General features: G+C 34.3%; 1 protein-coding gene across 1 annotated transcript; it reads left to right on the top strand.

Moving 5' to 3' along the window:
- Positions 1 to 11,563: 11,563 nt before the first annotated feature.
- On the top strand, positions 11,564 to 13,226 carry LOC133882609 (heavy metal-associated isoprenylated plant protein 26-like). The gene is made up of 2 exons (XM_062321816.1): positions 11,564 to 11,667; positions 12,840 to 13,226. The coding sequence occupies exons 1-2, from the start codon at positions 11,587 to 11,589 to the stop codon at positions 13,224 to 13,226; spliced, it is 468 nt and encodes a 155-aa protein (XP_062177800.1). The 5' UTR covers positions 11,564 to 11,586.
- Positions 13,227 to 13,918: the final 692 nt, after the last annotated feature.

Raw genomic sequence — 13,918 nt, 5'->3', positions numbered from 1 at the left:
AATAAAAATGAGATAATCCACCGTCCACCTTGGTCTAAAGACTGGAGAAACACTGCTTTCGCCAATTGGTGGGCTGCACCATTGGCCTCCCGTTTGATGTGTACTGCAAACCTCAATAAATTGACCGTATTGACTCCAACAAAATTTCTTCTGTCTTAGTGCTTGCAAGATTCAAATTTCTTTTTTTTTTTTTTTTTGAAATATGCAAGATTCATTTTTAAGATCAATGAAATTCAACCTTGAATACATATGACAGTATAACAAACAAACTTATGGGACTGATCCAATTAATCACATATACCAATATAAATTAAATCAATATTTTCTTTGTTGCCCGAATTGTGGCCCTTACGGAGAGGAAAAGTACGGGATCTGTCTATTTACTTTGGGCAGTTTAGGGTGCAAGGCTCACTTGACTAAAACAAGTCTACCCTACGTAGGGTTCACTTGAAGACTACCCGAATCGCATGGACATTATCAGATGATCTCCATATGAAATGAAGTGCTAAATTTCATTGTAATTCTTGGATTAAGATCATTTACAATTACTTGCTCGAATAAATGAAGTGCTAAATTTCATTGTAATTCTTGGATTAGGATCATTTACAATTATTTGCTCGAATTTTTAAATTCGAGCAAGTAATTGTAAGAGACCATTTATGTGACCCACTTGACCAAATAAAAATTTGGCAAGGTCCAATAAATAATATCTCACAATCACCTGCTTGAATTCTCTTAAATTCGGACAAATAACTATAGAGAATTCTGATCCATAATTCTTGGACATATTAACAAAGGATTTGGATTACCTCCGCTGATTTTTTATTTTATTTTTTTAATTTTTTATTTACCGTAGGTCTCCTGTTAAACAACATTGAACAGGTAAAATTGAAAGATTGAAAGAAAAAAAAAAAATTAAAAAAAAATTGAATTTTCTAGCGAAAGCAATCTTTTTTTTTTATTATTTTTTGAACGAACCTCCAGAACCTTCATTGATGAATTGAAACCCCAAAGGGGAATACAATAAGGCAAAAGCCTCATAACGAAAACAGGAACAAAGCAGCTAAGAAGCTACCACCCGAAGGTTACAACAGTGCCCGTAGGCGAAGGTAGTGAATGAAATTGAAGAAACTTCATCCACAAAGTCAGGAAAATCCTGGCTTGAAGCAGCTACCAAGTGGTAGACTGTGAACAAAGAAACAAGAATTTACAAATACAAACAGAAAAAAAACCAAACAACCAACACCATGAGAACCGCGACCGGATCACAGGCCGTGTCGAACACGCACCGAATCCGGGAACCCTTCCCGCCATCGAACGACCTCCAGAAGACCAGATCGGCACGAAACGAAGCCGGAAAAGCAGACTGTGGCCCTCACGCGCTAACCCAGGGGGGACACTCCCCAGCGCATGCTGGCCACGCGCCGCACAGGAGAGAACCACAAATCCATCGAGTGACGACTGAAACTAGAAGAGGCCGGCGACCACGAAGGAAAAGCTCCTGTCGACAAACACCCAGCCAAAGCTGACAGATCTGGCAAAAAGTACATCTTCACCGAGTACCTACCGACATCCGCCATACCCACAGGCAAGAGTTTGGGAATCTTACTGTTTGCTCCAACAACAACAAAACAACAAAAGAAAAGAAAAAACACCAGCCTCACCGGATCTAAATCCGGGAGGGAGCACAGCTCCACAACCCTAGGGATGGGAGAAACAAAACATCCACCACTGGAGACCAGTGGGATGACAAAAACCGCCCTAGGCCGAGAAGGCTAGGGGAAGACCAGCGCCAGGGGGGGAGACGTGAAGCCTCCCCCCACCGGCGAAACAAGCTGCAAAGTCTCTCTCTCTGAGAAAAGTTCTAGAGACAGGGAGAGAGAGAACCACGTTAAAGGTAGCGAAAGCAATCTTGTTTGTTCATTTTGTTAGGGGAAGATCTTCGGTAAAAAATTCACCCAAGGTAATAGGACTTTTAATGTTGTGGGAAATGTATAGCACCAGTAAGAGAGTAATGCTTATGTGTAAGATTACTATACACTGCTAAATTAATTGTTAGGATTTGATTCCTGCATTACACTAACACAATAAATGCACAACAACCCATCATATGAGAGTGGGCCCCAGTGTGTGGAGCACACCCTCGTATGAGAGGTTGTTGTGCACTTATTGTGTTGATGTTGTAAATCTAACATTTTCCTTAACTGTTTTTCTCATGTTAATAAATGGATAAAGTTAATAAAAAAAAAAAAAAAGGTGATAAAGTCTTTTTCCAATTTAAGTTGAATAAATTTTCTCTAATTCAGTCTATTAAGCTTGCACGCATGTTCAAAACGCGATGAATTATAGTCTGTAGAGTTAAGGGCGGATTGAAAGTTGATTTGTCTATTGAGACTGGGCGTGGACGAGCCTCGACTAGGCAACATTAAAGAAAAAATGTAACATGCCCTATAAAAAATATATTTTGAATACATTTCAATTTAATAAATAAATCAGAGAAAAAACTTTTTCTTTAATTAAAAAAATATATATAAAAATATAAAAGAGGGAGAAAAAAAAAATGGCATGTAAAACCTAATAGAACGATCGTTGTTTATTGCTTATATGAGGTTTATTTGAATAGTGTAACCGATAATTGCGTTGGGTTATGGAGGTCCATGTGGCAGCATTGATTGATGTTCATAGCCGTTGAAGTGAAAACGACAGAAATAGTAAAAGATTTGCGCCTTATAATTTACGGTCGGTTGAATAAAATAAATAAGTGCAAGACGACTTTTTATCATTCTACTATGATATTTTAGATTTATGGTATGTCAACAAATATATATTCAAAAGACGACGTGTTCATCAAGAAATTCATTTCTTGCCAAATTGCATCATCACGAAGATTGGCAATTTTTTATACTACATAAGTCACCAGGCCGATCGAGTCAGAAGTTTTTATGGGCAAGGGTTATAGAGTAATTTTATTAGTACATTAAATATCCATAAAAAAAAATGATTTGACTTTTAAAATTACTATTTGATCAACCATACGTAAAATGGTGATTTTAAAAGTCACTTCATTTTTTTATGGACACTTAATGTACTAATAGAATTACTCGAAATTATAGGCTAAAAAAAAAAAATTATTCGTAAGGATCAGTAAACTAAATTTTTATTTTTTATCTATTTTTTTTCTTTTTTAAAATTGAGAGGGGCGGGTAATTTTAAATGTCATATAAGTATCTATCAAATGTTCATACAAAATGAGGTAGCTTTTAAAATTACAATTTAATTAAAATCATTATTTGATCAATCACACGTTCAATGGTGATTTTAAAAGCCACCTCATTTTTTTATGAATACTTGATGAATATTTATGTGACATTTAGAATTATTCGAGAGGGACCATGGCCTACTCCGCCCCCTGAATCCGTTCCTGATAGTCACTACATAGTATATTCATAAAACAATTATAATATTTTCATTCATTAGAGAATATCCATAGTTATAAAATTAGAAGTTCCACGTGGATGCAAATTCCAACCACAACAAATTTAGCAAAAATTGATTTTTCTAGAGTTATTATTAAGTGTATTTTTCGAAACTTCCAAAAGGAATCCTACGCTTTGCCATCATCAAATGTATAAACAAATCTATGATGGACATGTACATTACATACCCCTTTAGTCTTATATATATCCAACTGAATATTTTTTAACTTTTTATAGTATGAAACAACATGGAGAGCGGCATATTGATCCTAGAAACACAAAACAAAGACAATCTTAAAATATACAAAAAAAAGAAAAAGAAAAGAAAGATTGCTTAGTTTAGATGTGATCGTCAGCTTGGGTGCATCGGTGCGTGTAGAGCCAAATTAAAGCACAAAGAACCATACTTTTGTCTTAACATGGAATGGACCCGCTTGGTATTTTGTTATAACATGATAATTCTTTTGCAAGTTGTCGATAATTTAAATATTAATTTTTACTGCCTCATCATTCTAATTGTACTTTTAATTTTAAGAGAAATGATCCTTAAATTCATTTCTCACAACAGCTCAACAACAAGCTGATGTGGCTGGTAATATTTTATTATTTTTTTATAAAAAGAAAACAAAAAAGAAAACAAAAAAAATAATAAAATATTATCAGCCACGTCAACTTGTTGTGGAGCTATTGTGAGAAATGAGTTCAAGAATCATTTCTCTAATTTTAAATCTAAAGAGTCTAACATGATGCTAAACACATCGAAAAGACTCCAAGAAACTGATATTCATCTACTGCTAATCACTGAAAAAAGTCAGAAATCCTTTGGGTTGAGTGGGCTGGAGTTGAGCCCATCTTCTCGATTTGGACAAGATGCACTAGGGGTACAAAGAGAAGCCCTAAATGAGGCCCAGGCCCAGCTGCAGAATTCATACATGTTCCTCAATGAATGCATCTCGTAGCCTACATCTTTCTCATACATGTATCAATATTTATTAAATATAGACTATTGTAAAAATTGAAGTATCCCAAATATTTTCTTTTAAATTTTTTGTATGCCAATATAGTGACGGGCCCTTGAGGCCCGCCTACTTACAAAAGAACATTAAGACCAGTGGGCCACAAAGAAATCCATTTCGGCCTAGCCTAATGACCAACTCGATTCCGAACTCTAAGTACTCCTATGTTAAAATAGTTTCCAGCTTGGTAACACAAGTTTTAAAAACGAGCGATGATCTCTTTCTGCAAAATCAAAGAAGCAATAAGAGTGCTTGCTAGGAGTACCAGTCGCTCCCACTCCGATGCTTAAATCAGTCTTTCGGTATAATAATGGCGAAGCTTTAATAACAATTTTTTAGTTAGAGAATACTTGAAAGTTGGTCTGTATTTATACTGAAGAGGGGAGACGGTTGATCCCTTGAGAAGAGAGAGAACATTTATTTGATCTTGGTCTTTGAAACGTGGGTTACTGCTGGTCTGTTTGGTTCGAATATTATTCAATATTTGAACCGGGTTTTTATTCGAAAAACAGCAACCAATTCGAATAAAACCCGACAGTTGTTTAAATAAGTTTAAATGTAGTTTGAATTTCGAGGTGAAGGTGTGACTTTTCTTCTTTCTATGCTAGTAGTTAGAAGAGGCGTGGCTTTTGAGTTTTGTAGCATTAAATGCTAACTTGAAACAAGCTGTTCAGCAACATATATATATATGGGGTGGCCGGTGCCACCTCTTGGGGTGGCTCGCGTTCACCCCAGGGGTCGGGGGGTGGCCCCACCCCCCACTGGGGCCAGGGGTGGCCGCGCCCTAAGCCCTAGGGGTGGCTTTCGAGCCACCCCCTGAGCACTAAGGGTGGCTTTCGGGCCACCCCTAGGGGATAGGGTGGCTCGAAGCCCAAAACACTATATTTTTTTTTCAAAAATAAAAATAAAATTTTAGTTTTTTTAGTTTATAATTTATAATTTTTTTATTATTAGTTTTATTATTTTTTTTAGTTTTTTTATTATTTTTTGATTAGTTTTAATTATTTTTTAAAAATTAACATTTATTTTCATAACACTAATCATTATACACAATTTTTCATACAATCCAATCATTTCCAATCACTTTCCACCGTTAGAAAACATTTTTTTCCAATTTAAAAAATTCAACACCCAAACACATATTCAAAAAGAATCTGAATTATATTTAACATTCAAATACATTTTCAGTGCCAATAAATCCGCAAATAGATTCAGAATATTATTCATATTCGAAATATTTAATACCCAAACGAGAGCTTGAGGTTGTTTCCAAATCCACCACTGGGGCAAGGGGTGGCCGCGCCCAAAGCCCTAGGGGTGGCTTTCGAGCCACCCCCTGAGCCCTAGGGCCACCCCTAGGGGATAGGGTGGCTCGAAGCCCAAAACACTATATCTTTTTTTCAAAAATAAAAATAAAATTTCAGTTTTTTTAGTTTATAGTTTATAATTTTTTTTATTATTAGTTTTATTATTTTTTGATTAATTTTAATTATTTTTTAAAAAATTAACATTTATTTTCATAACACTAATCATTATACACAATTTTTCATACAATCTAATCATTTCCAATCACTTTCCACCGTTATAAAACATTTTTTTCCAATTTAAAAAATTCAACACCCAAACATATATTCAAAAAGAATCTGAATTATATTTAACACCTAAACACATATTCAAAAAGAATCTGAATTATATTTAACATTCAAAAACATTTTCATTACCAAAAAATTCATAAATAAATTCAAAATATTATTCACATTCAAAATATTCAATTCTCAAACGGACGTCTCCAAATTCAGCACTGTACCAGGGGTGGCCGCGCCCAAAACATGCATGGCTGACTGCAACATGGCAACGGACGATAAGCTCTCGTCTTATCCACCAACGAAATGTACAGCTGGAGTTTCTTCCGTACCCAAACAGCTCAGCCTGAGTTGATTTCCATTTGACTTGAGAGTTGAGACCCCATTAATTAATTAATTTTTGTTTGCCAACTTGTGTTTCTGATTTTTTGTGAGTAAATGTGATGATAAGGACTCAAATAGCATTGGGATTCTAGGATATGGAGACATGAATTTCTCTACTTAATCAAGAAGAAGAAGAACAAATATTATTTGAAAAAAAATATTTTATATTTGTACAACAATGAAACTTCTCACAAATTTGTACTTTGCTTTTTAAAAAAATGCCCATAAGTATTTTCTTTTGAAAAAGTATGGAAGAAAGACTTTAATTTTTTAGGCAATATCCTATAATTTCACTTGACAGTTTATATTAAATTTAATAATTGACGTAATAAGTATCATAAGTACTACTACATTAAATGAAAGTGACCAAACTATCCAATCCGATGGACAAGGATCTTGTCCAACCGAAACCAACTATAAATGAGCTAGTTCTTTTATAATATGAGGGTAAAATTGTAATTTCAATTTTTATTTGAACAATTCTACTACTATGTTATAAGAAATCGACAATCGAAAAGGATCTTGATCTTGAACCAATAGCCTCAACCCTCATCTTCAGGAATGGAAACAACCATAGTGTAGCTATTGTGAATGCTTTCAATAGCTGACATAGTCACATGTACTATCATATACGGTGGTGATTGAACCACCCGACCTGATAGCCTAACAAGTAACAACCTTTTACTTATGTAGAGTTAGGAATGAAGATGTGATTGTAGAGTAATGCTACACATCATTCCCTTGTCCTCCCAAAATTGATGTGGCTCTTAAAATTATCATTGGATCAAAATTCAATGATGATCTATCATAAATTCAATGGTTGTTTTAAGAGCCACATCAATTTTGGGAGGACAAAATGAAGACAAGGAGATAATGTGTAGCATTACTCGTGATTGTATAGCCAAATTGAAAAGGACTTTAGCGCATTGGATAACCACAAAATTCATGGTGCACATCGCATGAGAAGGGCTCACAATAGATTTTTTTGGATAGGGGAATGCTAAAAATCCTTCCCTCATCCTCCTTTTGTCCACCTTTTTTGCATGTGTAGCACCCCTCTTTTGGATAAGATGCTGAATAATTATACCCGTTTGAAAATCACTTTCCCCTCTCCTCCCCTCCCCTTCACTTATTCCAAAAACCATCATCTTCAAAACATTCTTAACTTTTTTTCACTTTTCATATCACAACATTTTCTTATTACTTTTTAAATAAAAAACTCACTACAACATAATTTTATTTTATTTTATTTTTTTCACTTTTTCATATAAATTATATCAACTTTATATCACATTAATTTTAATTTTTAATCATTCAAAAAAAATCCAAAGAAAAAGGGTAAGGGAGTTTTAAATGGAGCATGTGATAGGTACGGTGATTGTACAACCTGTTATACTGTCATAATAAACACACGACAAAAGCTCGCATAATTCACATGATACAACTTACTTTGAAAAGTACACGTGGTTATCAAGCTTTTTAGGGCAATATTTCTTCATTGATTCCCAAAATTATTTTTTATTATCAAAATAATAATAATAATAATAATAAAAATAAAAGAAAAGACTTTTCATCACTGGCAGCTTTGTATCAATTTGGCACTATCTGCACGTGTGTCCGTACCTGTCTTCTTTGTATAATATTCAATTTGTGTTTGGACAGCAGTGAAAATCTTGGAGGGGTAACGGGGTTTATCATAAGAAAAATGATAAATACTACAGCTTTATTTTATTTATTTTATTGATGTTATATTGTCAATAGGGATATAAATAAACCAGTCCGTTCGACAACTCGCTCGATTTAGCCCGATCCGAACTTGAGCTCGATACCGTAAAAACTCGCTAGATTAGTAAGTGATACGTACTCGATTCGCTCAACAAAACTCGATAGAGGCTCGTGAGTTCAACTCGTTTAAAGCTCGACCGGATCGCTCGCCCGACTCGTTAGTTCAACTCGTTAGCTTGTCCATATCTTACATATATATTAGTAAATAGTAAATATAGTATTACATATTAATTATAATGCTTTGATAACAATGTATAGTATATTAAATTAACATATTAAATTATTAATAGTTAGTATATAACAATATTAAATAGTTAGCATATAAGTATATATATATATATAAATACATATATCACATGACACATGGTTAACAATAGTTATATATTATACTTATATTACAGTTACTTAGTTATATATAATTATATATTGTTAATTTGTTACTTATAAACTATAGTTATGTACTATATTTTATAATATGCCTTGTATAGTTACATATTATATATTTATGTTATTAATAAATGAATAGAGGTTATTCATCAACTGGGCTTGAATTCTGCTCTGATTACTCATTAAAAAATTTAATAGTTTACCTCGAGCTCTAGTTGAGTTGAGTTTGTCAAGTAACCCGACTCGGCTCGAATGTCATTTTCAACGAACTCGAGCTCGCCCGAGTTTTAAACGAGCCGAGCTTGAACATGTAATTTATAGCTCGGCTTGAATTCGAGCTCGACTCATAAACGAACCAGTCTTGAAATCTTCAAACTCTACTCGGCTCAGCTCGATTACATCCCTTATTGTCGATTAGTCTTTTTTTTTTTTTTTTTTGGTAGTATTGGAGTCATATGTTATGTAAAGATTATCTCGCAATAAAAATAAAATGTAGACCTTAAGGTAATTATCTAATGGTGAACGTAGGCAATTCCACATTGAGTCACCCGAAAGTTATTCTTTCTCTCTTGCTTTCGCTTTAATTTCTCTCTAATTTTTCATGTTATTATGATATTTTTCAATGTTAAAGTATTGATTAAATAATTAAATTTGTTATTTTTTTTAATTAATTTAAGCTTTTAAGATAAGTAGTGATTTAACATGGTATGAGAGTAAAAGTCATTAGTTCAAATATTGTCTTCGTAGATCGCATCCTACTTTAATTAAATATTTTGTGTTGAGCTCATTTATTAAGATGGAGTGTCAAAGTAATAATTAAATTTATCATTATTTATTATCTTAAATTTTTTAGATAAGCAACAGTGATCTACCACAACTATATATTAGTAGGCTTAGAAAACAAGCAGTGGCGGACCCAAACTTAACAATTTGGAGGGGCCAAATTGAAAAAAAATAAAAATGAGGGGGCAAAACTGAAAAAAAGAAAATAATAATAATAAAACAAGGGGTAATTTTTTTTTTTTTTTGAAAAATTTTAGAGTTTGGGGGGCTCTCTGGCCCCTTAATGGATCCGCCCCTAAAAACAAGCTTGGGGGAAATCTCATAACATCAAAGTTCAATAGCCTAACTCAGTGAACTTACATTCAAAAGACGTCTTAAGAAATGGGTAATGCCCATGGTTTATAAACTTCACAAGTAAGAAAAATCTTGACAATGTAAGACTTTTTGATATGCCTCGTCATGTATGACATTATGGTAAAACAAGCGGACCACAACATGGGAGAAATCGCCCAACAACCCCAAAAAGATACTCGATACCATGTATATCAAAGACCAATAGGCAATAAGCCTGACACACCTTCAAAAACACCTTGAGATAGGAAGAATGTTCATTACTTATAAATTTCATAAGTCACGAAAATCCTAATAATGTAAAACTCTTTAATAATTAAACCTCCTCTTCACGGTTCTTTAAAGGCTAATTTGATGTAGCAGTAAGAGCCAATTTTTCTGTAGCCTCGGCTGTGGCCAGCAATGCAAAGGGCCAAGTTATTGCAGTTTGTACTCAGAAAATGAGTTCTACTGTGGTGAATACGGGGGAAGCTAAAGCTGTTTTGTTAGCAGCTAATCTAGTCCTCTCATTTGCTCCAAATCATCTCATTGTGTTTGGGTTTAATTAAGACCGAACAAGTATGTATGGCGGCGGACTATAGATATTTTGGTCTAGAATCTGCGACAAAAAGATAAGATTAGGTTTAGAGGGAGGAAAAGCACGTTTTCCATTGTGGAAGCCCAAAAAAAAAAAAAAAAAAACTTTTATATTTATATCACATTAAAACATTTTTTTCAATAAAAACAAAAATTAAAAAACTTCCTTAAAAAACCTCCTTTACTTTTTTCTGAAAAAAAATGTTTTGGGTACTATAATTTTTAAGGCAATATTTTATAAATTCACGTGACAGTCTATATAACTATCACGTAATGCCACATGAGTGAAAAAAATTAAACAAAAAAATTTGAAATAAATTTAATTACGTAGTGTGGCTGATTAGAGTTTTTAAACAAATTAAGTTCCGGTGAGTTATGCATGTGCAAGCTTGGCTTGTTTGCACTTGTTAGGAGCTTAAGCTTTTGTCCACATGAGTTATGCATGTGCAAGCTAACCCTAATTAATATATATATATATATATATATATATATATATATATATATATATAATCTAATATTTAATTGTTTGTTTAAGAACTGACATAGTATTTATAATAAAAACACCCTTTAGCACTCACTCTTATATGATCCGAAAATGACACTGTGTATATGAGATAAGAGAAATAATCAGGGAAACAATGGTAATTATCGATAAATAACTGTTGGTAGTACCATATTTGTCATTATTCAAAGCAGACTTCCAGGTTCCATCCACACACACACCCACACGCGCTTACCGTAACATTCAAAACTGGACCCACCACTCCGGCGATCTTTACCCATCCTGCGGGACCCATCTTATAAAAGATCGGGTGCCCCCTCACCGCCATCCCATCAAATCCACAAAAAAAGTTCAAAGCAAAAAGCGCGTGATTTGCAATCTCTCATCTCCCGCCAAAACACTGTGGGGGTCCACCCGGTCGGTGCATAGTCCCCACTGCATGGAATGGGAACCCCTCCCCCCTCAATTTATTTATCGATTGTCTAGCCCAACCATGTTATCCCGGGCCTAACCCAGGACACGTGTCCACGACCCAAACCCAAGAACCAAGAACGATCCAGATTCGATTTTATTATATAATTATATACTAGTTCGGACGTCCCAGATTTCGAGTGGGCCATATACGTCCCAGAGTCGTATAGTCCATGTCGATCCTATTATCATTGTCACGCTCAGATATTTTTGCTCCTCCTTATATAATCCCATTTCCAAGACACCATTTTTCTGATACACAAACGTGAATAATGGGTGCTCTAGATCATCTCTCAAACATCTTCGATTGCTCTTCCGGCGGATCCAAGCACAAGAAACGCAAGCAATTGCAGGCACGCAGTTTCTCCGACCTCCAACTTCTTTCTTTCTTTTTTTTTTTTTTTTTTTAAGAAAAGATTAATTTTCGTTAACCAATAGAAAAGTACATAACAAGCAACCATAAAGGTGGATCTTATGTACACCTCCAACTTCTCTTTGATTTATTTGTTCAGTTATTCTAGAAATTTTAGAAAAATCTAAACCATAATACCTATTAGCTATCGATCTTGACTCAATGACGGAGAGAGGGGGCATGTAGGGGCCATGACACCCCCTTAACTCTTAAGAAAAATAAAATAAAGGTATTTATTTTAGACGAATCAAATTAAGGTTTTTTTTTTTTTTTGTTTGCCTATTGGCCCCTATCAAAATTTTTTCTTCCCTTAACCCTTTTCTTTTTATCATCTCTTCAACTGATTTAATCACATTTGGAACGATAACTTTATTGTCAAAACTTTTTCCTTTAATATTTCACCGGTAGCATTAGACATGTCGGAGATGGTAACAATGAAATGATCTTTATAAAGTAGTAGAAGATTTGTTTAAAGTAAACAAAAAGGGTTTAGTAAAGTAGCGCATTGGAGGAAGACAGATGTGGATTTGAAAAGTCACAAGCTTGACCAAGCTCAATTTCCTAAGATTTTTTTTTATTATTATTTTTATTTTTATTTTCTAAATCCTTTGGTCAACGGTTTTCTTGACTCTTTTATTTTTATTTTTCAAAAACTCTTTTTACTTTTGTTCATTGATTTTTAATTTGAATGGAATAATAAAAAATCAAAATTGAGTTATGTTTAATTTACTTAAAATTTGTCTCTATATATATATATTTTAACCCCTACTTAAAAAAAAATAAAAAAAATTATTTGAATCCCTCCCATTAAATTGTCCGGCTCCATCCTTGATCTTGTAACACAATTATTATGGACTTCGCCGTTGATTTTCTGATCCAAATCGCCGCGACGGGCATTAAACTACGTCGTGTTATTTTTGTACATCGGGAAGCTTACGGTAGCTTTCGGAATATACCGTACCCAGTAAAGTTCTTTACGAGTGGGGCCCACATGTTAGAATCTAAGTTTTGTCTCTGTGAATTCCTCCACATCTGTGTGGTTATAATAAATAAAGCCGGTACGTGTCTTCCACGTATGGACAGGACTAATTTGTTTTTGTTTGATTTGATCAGACGGTGGAGATCAAGGTGACGATGGACTGCGAAGGATGCGAGAGGAAGGTGAAAGGGGCACTGGAGGGAATGAAGGGTATGAAGCAGGTGCACGTGGACCGCAAGGCGCACAAGGTGACGGTCGTCGGATACGTGGAACCGAGCAAGGTGGTGTCCCGCGTGGTGCATCGGACGGGCAGGAAGGCCGAGATCTGGCCGTACGTGCCATACGACGCCGTTGATCACCCGTATGCGCCTAGTGTCTACGACGGGAAGGCCCCATCTGGATACGTGCGAAACGTGCAGGACTCGCAAATGTCGTACCTGACACGTGCGAGCTCCACTGAGGTGCGGTACACCACAGCTTTCAGTGATGAGAACCCCGCAGCAGCTTGTGCCATTATGTGATGCAATAATTGCTGATAAAAAAGTAGTTAACCGGAAAGTGTAGGTTTTCGCAAGTAATAAATCAAGGTAAGTCTGAAGTCGATCCACAAGTAATGATTAGACATGAGAAATAATTTTTATTATTATGCAGAAAAGAAAAATAAAATAAAATAAAAAATAGGAATTTTGCTTTTGGTTTCCACTCGAAAGTGGAGCAGAGAAATATAATTTAAATTAAAAAGTAAACTATAAAACTAAAATAAATAAATTTGATTTTGAAGATAATATTGGAAAAGACTAGGGTTTCAAGAATCCACGTAGTATTTTATTGCATATTCATGAGACATAAAAAAATATAAAATAAATCAAACATGGGTTGATTGAGAATTTGATTTAAAAAACATGAAACAATAAATTAAGCATTCCATATATTTTCGAATCATATCAAATCAAATAAAGTAAGCATTTGATATAAACAAAAATCATAAGAAATCAAAATAAACTTGTCCCATTAAATTACTCTCAAATAAAAACCATCCCCAAAATTTTACCATTCATCTATAAAGAACAAACAACATGGTCTCAAGAACACATAATAAAAATACTAGACTTCACCTCTAGCCCTAGCTAGAGGTTTAGCCACTCATGTTTATAAAAATAAATTCTATAATCAAAGTACTAAACATAAATTAAAAACAAATAAAATAAAATTC

The sequence above is a fragment of the Alnus glutinosa genome, chromosome 11 (assembly GCF_958979055.1).
Source record: "Alnus glutinosa chromosome 11, dhAlnGlut1.1, whole genome shotgun sequence".
Classification (NCBI taxonomy): domain Eukaryota; kingdom Viridiplantae; phylum Streptophyta; class Magnoliopsida; order Fagales; family Betulaceae; genus Alnus; species Alnus glutinosa.
Note: the sequence above shows the minus strand (reverse complement) of the source record. Positions and strands in the feature narration are given on the sequence as shown.